At 34.1% G+C, this 11,402-nt stretch overlaps 1 protein-coding gene across 5 annotated transcripts in view; it reads left to right on the top strand.

The window, feature by feature from the left end:
- Positions 1 to 11,402, top strand: part of TRAPPC13 (trafficking protein particle complex subunit 13) — a 34,450-nt gene that overhangs the window by 7,215 nt on the left and 15,833 nt on the right. For 4 of the 5 annotated variants that reach the window (XM_008691366.2, XM_040622227.1, XM_008691365.2 and 1 more), the window contains exons 2-5: positions 5,111 to 5,179; positions 5,743 to 5,842; positions 7,162 to 7,246; positions 10,661 to 10,788. In XM_008691366.2, the coding sequence (XP_008689588.1) occupies positions 5,111 to 5,179; positions 5,743 to 5,842; positions 7,162 to 7,246; positions 10,661 to 10,788 (382 nt within the window). Of the gene's footprint in view, positions 1 to 3,438; positions 3,599 to 5,110; positions 5,180 to 5,742; positions 5,843 to 7,161; positions 7,247 to 10,660; positions 10,789 to 11,402 lie in introns of all 5 variants that reach the window. The other variant, XM_040622228.1, reaches the window with a different exon arrangement.

The following is an 11,402-nucleotide window of genomic DNA, read 5'->3' as shown; positions in this document are numbered from 1 at the left end:
AAGAGTTTCTTTGTCTTCATATGTGGCAGATTTAAAGTTTTCTCATTTGTATCGATTGCTTACTACCCCTTTCAGAAGCAGTGAAAGGATAGTTGAGACCTGAAAAACTCAAGATTGACTTTTACTGCTTATAGTGCTATGATTTCAAAAGAAGGAGAGATCCATTTCTCATCTACCTGGAGGGTAGTTAAGAAGCAATCAAGGCCTAAGAATTTAGAATCCACTGCTACTTTGAAGATTTTTTTTAAGAGTATTTAGAACCTTAGGACTGATGATTCTAGCACTAGCTAATTGTGGGGCTCAGCAATATATCTCATTTCCACCGTTAAGTCATAGATGTGGAAGTAAATTGGGGACACAAGAATGTGTACAGAAAGGTGAATCTGTGAGAGCATTTGATAAAATACCGATGGCATTTACTCTAAGATAGTGGCAACAGTACCATAATTTTATTTTTCCCTGACAAACTCTCTACCTTCAGATAAACGTTAAATTCAACCAAAAAAAGATGTGGGGGGTATCATATGAATTTAACTTCCTTTACCAATTTATCAAATAGCTTAAAGACGATTTTTTGAGGATTTCGAAGATGAGCTCCTGCATAATGATTCACTTTGATGTAATGTGCTCAAAATACCCAGAATTCACAGTTCACAAACTTGAAATCATTCAGGGACTAGACAGGCAAGACTGTAGAACGTAGTTAAGGACTCTGAACGTGAAAAAGATTCTCCCTTAATTTAATTTTTTTTATGTTCTTTCCAAGCAAAATGTATACATAAGTTGAACTTGGCACAGTCCATTAGTTTGTAACCTCAGGCCTATCTCTTCCATTAACTATATAAAAGGTTTTTTTTTTTATAAGATAATAGGTGAAACCTGAATTTCATAAGTAAATGAAACATCTGTGTTTTTTGAGTTTCAATGAAAATGTCACTACAAATGACACTATTTGCTGTTTGTAGTGAATATTTGATTTGGCACTTGGCTGAAAATCACATACTCTTCTTGCCTTTTTAATTTTTGACAAAGAACCTGTTTTTTAACATTCAAGGCTGAATATGAAATTATCATTTAATAACCAGTGTTTTATTGGGGCACTTGGGTGGCTCAGTCAGCTAACCTCCTGATCAAGCTAAACTCTTGATTTCGGCTCAGGTCATGGTCTCTGAGTTGTGGGATCAAGTCCTGCTTCAAGCTCAATGCTCACTGGGGAGTCTGCTTCTCTCCTTCTGCCCCCCCCACATACACCTATTCTCTCTCTATATATATAAAGTAAATAAATCTTAAAAAAATGCTTTATTACAGTTCCTCTGCCAGGTTTTTTAAACCTTGCTTTTGTTGGTATTTGCTCTTTTCCAACTAACATTATCTGTAATATTTCAGGTCCATTAATTTGCAATAAGACAGGAAACACTGAGTTTTTTTTTTTTTTTTTTTTTGTAGGTTGCAAAACAATGCTCTTTTTTTTTTATTAACATGTAATATATTATTTGTTTCAGGGGTACAGGTCTGTGATTATCAGTCTTACACAATACACAGCACTCACCATAGCAGATACCCTCCCCAATGTCCATCATCCAGCCACCCCATCCCTCCCACCCCCCCTCCACTCCAGCAACCCTCAGTTTGTTTCCTGAGATTAAGAGTCTCTTAAGGTGTGTCTCCCTCTCTGGTTTCATCTTGTTTCATTTTTTTCCTCTTTTCCCCTATGATCCTCTTCCTTGTTTCTCAAATTCCACATATCAGTGAGATCATATGATAACTGTCTTTCTCTGATTGACTTATTTTGCTTAGCGTAATACTACCCTCTAGTTCCGTCCACGTTGTTACCAGTGGTAAGATTTCGTTTTTTGATGGCTGCATAATATTCCATATATATATATACCACAATGAGTTTTAATATGAGATACTTTTACGTTACTAACTGGACTTTCCCAGTTTATGTTTAAGAATCTGCAATATGACGAACTGTGCTTTATAGCAGTTTTCTTCGCGTCCACAGGATGATACTATTTCTTACCAACGCAGGCCTCCCCTCCACCCCAATCTTTCCCTCTTTGAAAATATGAAGGAAACAGGTATTTTTAATACCAGTTTGGGAAGTTTTTATTTTTAATGGAGGGTTATTCTTTACCCACCCTCTATTATCTCACCCCCAAGAAAATCATAGAATCAGCAAAGCTAAGCTTTATAAGACCTTTGTACACAATGGAAGTTTGAGCATATAATAAGCAAATAAGTTGCCTACACATTTGGGTGAACTCAAAAACACTTCATGGGTTTTTTTTTAACTTTTTATTTAATTTCCAGTTAGTTATCATACATTTAATATTAGTTTCAGGTGTACAAAAGAGTGATTCAGCACTTCCATACAACACCTAGTGCTCAATACAAGTGCACTCCTTAATCCTTTTCACATGTTAACCCATCCCCACCCACCCACCTCTGCTCTGGTAACCATTAGTTCTCTATTGTTAAGGGTCCGTTTTAAAAAGAGTGTTTTAGGATTCCCTTGAGAGGTATTTTTATTAAGATTAGGTTTCTTCGAAATGAAAAAAAATGGGGAATAGAGAACACCACTTGGTGTTAAAAGTGAGCTTAGAGGGGCGCCTGGGTGGCTCAGTCCGTTAAGCGTCTGCCTTCAGCTCCGGTCATGATCCCAGGGGCCTGGGATCGAGTCCCTCAGCGGGGAGCCTGCTTCTCCCTCTACTCTCTGCTCGGGCTCTCCTGTTCGCATGCTCTCTCTTTCTCTCTCACTATCTCTTTCTCTCTGGCTATCTCTGTCTCAAATAAAAAAAAGGAAAAAAAGTGAGCTTAGAGTCTCAGATATTTAGATTGTGGGGGGGAAAAACTCTTCATCATTTTTAGAACGCTTTATTATCCCCTTCCGATTGTACTTAATTTTAATCTGCTTTCCTAGTTAGAAATAAGAGTGAAGTAGAAAGTTAGAAAACCACCTCAAACACTTACGGTGCCTCATCAGAGATCTGTAGCTGGTTAATACTCTGCTTGACATGGAGTCTTCTTACGAATTCCCATAGGATGTTTCTGATAAGGTATGACATTTCAGGCTTATGACCCCAGGCTTAGAATTAATTAATATAGAGAATTATTTTTGAACAAAGTGAATTTATCTGAGTTCAGATCTAATTCTGCCACCTATCTGCTATATAGTCTTTTATTTGCAAGTTACCTTCTCCAAGCGTCATCCTTATGCGTAAAAGGTATATAATGGTACCAAATTTGTAGTCATAAGAATTTAATGTGTTGATGCTTGTGAAGTATTTAGCATGCTGTCTAGCACCAGTAGATGCTCAGTAAATATCAGTTATGCAAGTGACTTCAGAAATTTTAAGATTAATATTTGTTGCCTGTTTGAACAGCCTTATATTTATATTATCTGATTTTATTTTATTTTGTTTTAATTTATTTAAGTAAGTTCTGTGCCCAGCGTAAGGCTTGAACTTAACGACTCTGAGACCAGGAGCCAGCCAGGAACCCCTCAACAGCCATCAATTTGATATAACATTGTTTAATGGCCTCAGTTCATGAAACTTAACATCTTCAAAATAATACCAGTTACTTGATGATTTGGGTGAGGTGCTAATTCTTTCATTCAGCAAAGATTTATAGAATGTACTATGTGCCAGAAACTATGTCAAGCAACAAAGCCAGAAAAATGAATATAATACATAAGAGCCTCAACCTCAGGGAGTTTGGATCAGAGAGCTGTAAATAAGTACATGTATCAGTTCATGATAAATACAAGGGGCTATGAGAGAGACAAGGTGAGCTGTTACTTCTCTTTTGGAAAAGATGACATTTAGTCTGAGACCAGGATGAGAAAGGCACTAAATTTGGTATGAATGATGTAGCCAGTTAGGAGTTAGGTGGTACGTGTTTACATATGCTAATGAATACCACTTATATTGTGAATTGACCATTTAGGTCAGTAGTCTTTAAAGTTTTTGTATTTGATTTGAATGAACATTTTTAGTAAAAGTATAAAGAAATAGTTTTCTATGATTAATTTTCTGAAAAATTTTTACAAGTTTATATGATTTTTAATGTTATATTTTTGTCTTTATTTTGATGTGATCAAAGGTCAGTCTTTAGAAATAATTGAAAAAGATTTTTTTTTAGTTAGAATGTCCTAGTCTCACTAGACTAGGTTTCATAAATTTTCACTTTTTCAAGTTTTCTGTGGCTTAATTTTTGCCTGTTAACTATTTGATACATAGGCAATTTATTTGATACTTGAATTGAATTTGTAAATTAAATTTTTTATTTTTCCCAGCTAGCTAACCAGTCGTGCTAGCACTTTATCATGTTGATTTTTTTTCTGCATCCTAATAATCTTTTATTAACTATCGAATAGATCTGTGTGGTCTTGCATTAATAAGCCAATTAGTTGATTATAGACAAATCTTTTAATATATGGTAAATCTGTTTCCTCCTCATTTTTTCCCATCAATTTCCTTAGCTTATTTTTACTTGTGTTTCTAAACTTCAGACGCATTCTGTCATGTCCCAAGAACAAATCTTAGTTTTGGTTGGAATTTTACAAAGCCATACATTAAGTGATACTTTTGTAATTTCTATACAGAATTAATATTACTTAAAGGTCCACTTACTGAACTTCCAGTGGCCAGTGATTATAACCAAGAGATAAAGCTCATAAAGATTCTCTTTTTGTAAAATTACTGTCTCATATTCAAGATGGTAAATCAAAACATTTTTCCCTTTCAGGAAGATATCTTCTTGATATTGTTCATAGTCACTCAGGATTTTTCTTAAAGCCTATTCTCATATACCTTAAGCTTTAAATCCCTTTATTTTCCAGTTTTTCTTTAATGTGGTATTCTACATTTACATTTAATTTTTATAATACATTAGGCTTTAAATAAATCATATGTAAGATTTTCTGTTGTAAATTAACATTTTTAGTAAATCATTGGTGTGTGATTTTGGGAAGTACTTTATATTTAGGAAGCTTTAGGTTATATTTGATTTTAGCATAGAATTGATGGGTATCATACACTCAACTTGGAATGCTAGTCCAAAGCAATACTAATATTTTCTTTCTTTTTTTTTTCCTAATTCACAGTGATGCGGTTAACTAAGCCTACTTTATTCACCAATATTCCAGTAACATGTGAAGAAAAAGACTTACCTGGTATGCTTTGTTCTGCTTGCACCTGGGGAAAAGTTGAAACCTGGATTGCCTGTATTACCTTGGAATAAGCATAGTCTTGCCAGTCTTATACTAACTCTTTGCTGCATTCTTTGTTGTGTCTTTTTGTATGATGTAAATGGTGGCTATCTAAGTAGTAGGTCTTACTCGTAATCTCTAAGTCAAGATACTTTTGATACCCCATGGCAACAAGAAACTTTTGAATTTTAGTAAGGATACATTCATAGTCATGATATTAAAATTTTATTTATCCTCACTTGTTCCATCAATGTGTGTATTCGCCATTCCCTTTATTTAAAATTATTGGAGCTCTCTATATTTGTATCTCATGATCTCCATCTTCCTTTGTTTCTGAAGTGTTCATTCTCCATAAAACTAGAATTTTTGGCATGCTTTTGTTATAGTGAAGATTATAAATTAGATTTTTGTAATATAATTTTTGTTAAGATTCTTTTTTTTTAAGTATTTCTCCTAGCTGTTTCTTTATGGAAGTAGAACTTATTTAGAAGATAGATGTTAAAATTTCTGTTCTTCTCTTTCTATAGGAGATCTCTTTAACCAGCTCATGAGAGATGATCCTTCAACTGTAAATGGTGCAGAAATTTTAATGTTAGGAGAAATGTTGACTTTACCACAGAATTTTGGGTAAGAATGAAATGTTTACATAAACCATACTTAAAGCCATTACAAATTATATTTTCATAAAATAACTAATGAATGGAAAAATACTCGTACATTTAAGTGGTTAAAAAAAAAAAAGGCTTTTACCAAATTATACTTTGTGATTCTGGGTTTTTCTTTTTTAACTTAAAAAAATAAGATAGAAAAAAAAGAAAAGGGGAGGGGCTCCTGGGTGACTCCGTCGGTTAAGTGTCTAAGTCTTGATTTTGGCTCAGATTGTAATTTCAGGGTGGTGAGATCAAGCCCTGCATTGGGCTCACGCTAGGTGTAGAGCCTGCTTGGGATTCTCTCCCTCTCCCTCCCTCTGCCATCCCCTCCAAATCACTACCACCACCCCCCTGCAAAAAAAAAGATACATACCAAAATATGAATAGTGGTTTCTAGGATGATAAAATTTTAACTTTCTTCTTTAGATCTTACTGCATTTTTTAATGACTATGCATTCCTTTCGTTTTAACTGACTTCATCTGATTGTTTTTCAGACGAAGCTTTCTTGTTCAGTTTCGTAGTCCTCTCCCAGCATAAGTTATCAGACTTGTCAGCTCATTAGGAACTGTCAACTTTTATTCCTTCTCTTATTCTTAGCTCTTCTCTTATTCTAGGTTATTAATGAGGTAGAAGCCCTTGGTTTTACTCTGTTTGCAACTGAGAGACTTTAAGGCCACATGGGATTTTTCAGGTTTTTAAAAAACATTTACAGAATGTGGTCACTGCCTGGTATCATGAAAGGTTGGAAATATATTCATATAAAAATTTATGTAAAATATATTTATAGATTTCTGTGTAATATATATTTATAAACAGGTATTTTTGTAAAACTTTAGAAAAAAATATTACAAAGTAGTCATTATTTGTATTAGAATACCTTAGAAAAATAAAACAAATTGGTAAAAAATATTCTGAGACCAATTACTGGGGTCTTTACTAGATTCAGGGCATAAGTTATGTCAAAAATAGACTTTTCTAGCCTCTTCGGTAATAAATCATAAGACTTTTAACTTGGATCTGATTTCAGTGACTTATGTCTAGAGAAATAGGCTGTTTGTACAGTAGTTGAGGGCCAAGATATATATCATGTTTTGTAGACTATATCAGTATTTTGAACTGTACGGGGTAATGAATGAGCAGCCTAAAGTACACAAAGGAATGCTGAAGCAGTATTTCACCTGATCACTATCCTTTTGTAAGTTCTTCTCCAGTTTAAGTTCTCAGTGATGCTTATATAGAATATTTGTGTTAAAACTTGAGTGGATTTCTGCCTAAAAATTTATTTTATTTCACAGGAATATATTTTTGGGAGAGACCTTTTCCAGTTATATCAGCGTTCATAATGATAGCAATCAAGTTGTGAAAGATATATTAGTAAAAGTAAGTGGCATTATTGTTTGGGATATTTTTTTTTAACTTTTTAATTTATATTCTTATGTTTTTGAAACTTCATTAAAATGCATTTTGATACTGGACTTTTTAATTGTCATTAACAGCAGGCATTAATTGAACACCTAAAGGTATAAGACAATATGCTAAGCACAATATCATTTTTGCTTATCCTCAAAGGTTGTGATCACTTGGGTGAGAAAGTATACCAGTCAAAGGTTTAAGTTTTTATTAATAATTTGTGATTAACATAATAAAATTTGGAAGAGGAGGAAAGATCACAGATAATTGCATCAATCATGAAGACTTATTGGAGGAGAAGGAACACAGCAGGATCTTCAAAGAATGGTAGGATTTAGAGGAAAAGAGAAACATGTTAATCAGGAGCAGAGGCATAGGCAATGTGAATTCCACAGAATTCACTTGATAGAAGAAGTAGGTAAGGTACAGAGATGTGTAGTAGTCATAAAGTGGAGCATCTTGAAAGCCAGGTTATAACTAAAGGTTTAGACTTTTTTTTTCTTTTTTTTTAAGGCAGTGGGCTGTCAGTGGGGACTTTTGAGCAAAGGTATTCACACTGTGTTGGAAGACTGATATGAAAGCATTGTATGGCATAGTTTGTAGGAAATACACCAGTTAAAAGATTCTTGCAGTCATTTAGAAATCAAGAGATAGAATATGCTAACTCAATTAAACAATCTGAAATTTATTCAGAAAGAGAAAAGGCATAAAGTAAAAATTTACTGTAGGTCGGGGAGAAGTCATCAAAGTTATCTTCACATGGTAACTTGATGTTACTAGAACATTGCCAAAAGGGAAGTCCAATTAAAATGAATTTTAAAATAATCAGCAAGTATTGGAATTGAAAAGGACCTCATAGAGCCAATATTCCAAATTTCATATATGATCCAACTACCAGAAACTGGGGAGTCATGATGTCAGGGTCCTGGGATTGAGCCCCTGATCCCCCCCAACTCAGCAGCAAGTCTGTTTCTCCCTCTCCCTTTCCCTCTGTGATTTCTCTCGCTCTCTCTCAAATAAATAAATAAAATATTTAAAAAATAAATAAAAGATTTAGATAATTTTCCTTCCTTTTCAGTGCCTCAAAACAATGTATTTGGAGCATTTAGACTCTCTGGTTTTTGTAGGGTTTATAGAAATCTGTGAAATCTGGGGTGCCTGGTTGGCGTAGTCGTTAAGCGTCTGCCTTTGGCTCAGGGCATGATCCCAGCGTTCTGGGATCGAGCCCCACATCAGGCTCCTCTGCTGGGAGACTGCTTTTTCCTCTCCCACTCCCCCTGCTTGTGTTCCCTCTCTTGCTGGCTCTCTCTGTCAAATAAATAAATAAAATCTTTAAAAAAAAAAAAAAAGAAAGAAATCTGTGAAATCGTGTGAGCTTGTGTGTCTAATGGGGGAAGTTTCTTAATAACATTAGCACTTTTTTCCTGTGGAGATCAGTTTAAACTTTTTATGTCTAATGGTGTATAACAGTTTGTTAAACTGTTTTATTCTAGGACATGATCCACTTTAGATAGTATTTGCATACAGGTCTGCAGAATAGTCTCTTAAAAATTTCTTCTCTGGGTGCCTGGGTGGCTCAGTTGGTTAAGCATCTGCCTTCAGCTCAGGTCACGATTCCAGGGTCATGGGATTGAGTCCGACATCGTTCTCTCCGCTCAGCCAGGGGTCTGTCTTTCCCTCTCCCTCTGTGATCTCACTCGCTTTTGTTCTCTCTCAAATAAAATCTTTTAAACAAAATTTCTTCTCTTTTGGTGTTATTTTTCCCTTGTCATTTCTTATTTTGCATAATTTTGCTTCCTTTTTTTCCCTCTCTTCATTAAACTAGCTTTTGATTTGTATATTTTAATTTTTTCCAAAAAAGCTATTTTCATTACTTACATTTAATGTTTTTTTATTCTCTGCCTCATTGATTTTTGCTTTTAACAGGTTCCTTTTTTATGCTTCTGATTTTTCACTTTGTTCTCTTCTAGCTTTTTCAGCTGGGGATTTAATTTTTAAATTTTTCTTCTTTTATTTCTATTGATAAAAGTGAATTTTCTTCTGATTGACTGCTTTGAATATATGCTACAGATTCTAATATGTATCATTTTCATTATGATTACTTTTTTAAGAATTCTGTAATTTTATTTGTATTTAGTTTTCTACCCAGGGGTTGTTTAATAGGTTTTTGAGATAGAAAGGGTGTTTTGTTTTTTTCTAGCTGATGATCTATAGTTTGTTTAATTGCATTGTGATAAACTTTGTTCTTGTTTTATTCCTACTTACAGAAATTGCTAGTGTTTTCTTTGTGACCTAATACTAATTTTTAATGAATATTCCATGTGTACTTGAGAAGGTCTATTTTCTATTATCCATTGTAAAGCTAAATATGTAGATCCATAAGATTTACCTTACTGATGGTGTTGTTAGGTCTCCTGTATCTTTACTTCCTTTTTTTCTTTTTGTCAGCTTGATCTGTCTTGTACTGAAAATGACATGTTAATCTCCTATTATTAGCATGCTTCTGTTTATATCTTATACTTTGTGCTTCATAAAGGCTATGCTGTTTGGTTCATAGATATTTATGCCTGTTATTCTTCATTTTGAATTGTGGCTTCTAGTACGAAAAGTTTCCTCCTTTGCCACATTTAATGCTTTTTGGCTCCAATGTAATAGAAAGCAACTGAGTGTTGTTTTAGAGAAGATAGTCCTTTCTTTGTTGGTGACTTTAATGTTTATCTCTGGTTCTATGAATAACATCTAATAGTGTTTTGAATAGTAATTTATCTTTCAGTGTATCTATATTTGTTCCTGGAATATCCATCTGTATGTATGTTTTAAAACCATATATTCATATTGATGCCTCAAATTTCAATTCAGCACTGCAAGTTTCATTGCAGCCTTCTCCCTTTCTTTATTTGCACCTTCTTTCTCCAAACGAGAGAAACTTCCCTCTTGTTACCCATGGTATTTTTTTGTTTGGTCCTGGTATACACATAACAGTTGCAGAATTGCTAATCCATACCCCTGTGAACAAGCAAACATACTAGCTAGAGTATAATATTCGTGTGCCATTCTTTTTGTGTCTAGCTTTTTTAGCCAGACTTACTTAGGTTTGTTCTTTTCCCATCCCTTCCTCCCACTGTGGTTATTTTCATTTGGTAATGTTTGTATTCCATTACCCATTCCCCCTACTTCCTGGCTGATTTTTATTTCTTTAATTTGGGTGTGCATGTATGAAACATTAACATGGTTCTAAGCTGCAGAGCTCTATAGAAAGAAGTGTTGCTCCCCATCAACCCTGTTTCCTTGTGCCTGCCCCTATTCTTTTCACTCATACCCAGCCACACTCTGTAGGTAACCAGTCTCATTTGAATTTTTTTTTTTTCCTCTCTTTTCTTCAAGGCTGATCTTCAGACAAGTTCTCAGCGTTTAAATCTTTCAGCCTCCAATGCTGCAGTGGCTGAACTTAAACCTGATTGTTGTATTGATGATGTCATACACCATGAAGTAAAGGAAATTGGAACACACATGTAAGGATTAATTTTACTAGTTCTCAAAGACTTTTATTTATATATGCCTTTATTTGAAATTTTTCGCTCTATGTCCATTTAACCTCAAGCGTAAGAACCTACTTAAGAAGGAATTTAATGTTGCAGGCTTACGTGCTTACCACAAACTTTAAACAAAATGTTTGTTTTGTAGGGGAAAATATCATAATTTGTTTTCCTTTATTTCTCTTTTCATGTTTGCATCTATAGATGATCTTATCCAAAAAATAAAAAGGCATGCAAATGTTTAAAACCCAGGTACCACTCTGACTGAAAGTACATTTATTATTTTTTGAAATGCTAGGAAGTGACATTAATAGCGTTTATTTTTAAATTAAAACTTCTCAGTTCTGTACAACTTTTCAGTTCTGTATTTAGCTATGCATATACACTCTAACCTGAGAATTCAGAAATACAGAACTAAAGTAAGACAAGCTATGAGAAAAAAAGAATCTGAAATTCTGTATTCGTGGCCTATGTATGTATTTGAATATGAATCTTCTATTTTTTTTTTAAAGATTTTATTTATTTATTCGACAGAGATAGAGGCAGCCAGCGAGAGAGGGAACACAAGCAGGGGGAGTGGGAGAGGAAGA

This window comes from Ursus maritimus, unplaced genomic scaffold, assembly GCF_017311325.1.
Source record: "Ursus maritimus isolate PB19 unplaced genomic scaffold, ASM1731132v1 scaffold_5, whole genome shotgun sequence".
NCBI classification, from domain to species: domain Eukaryota; kingdom Metazoa; phylum Chordata; class Mammalia; order Carnivora; family Ursidae; genus Ursus; species Ursus maritimus.
This window is presented reverse-complemented; position numbering and strand designations above follow the sequence as displayed.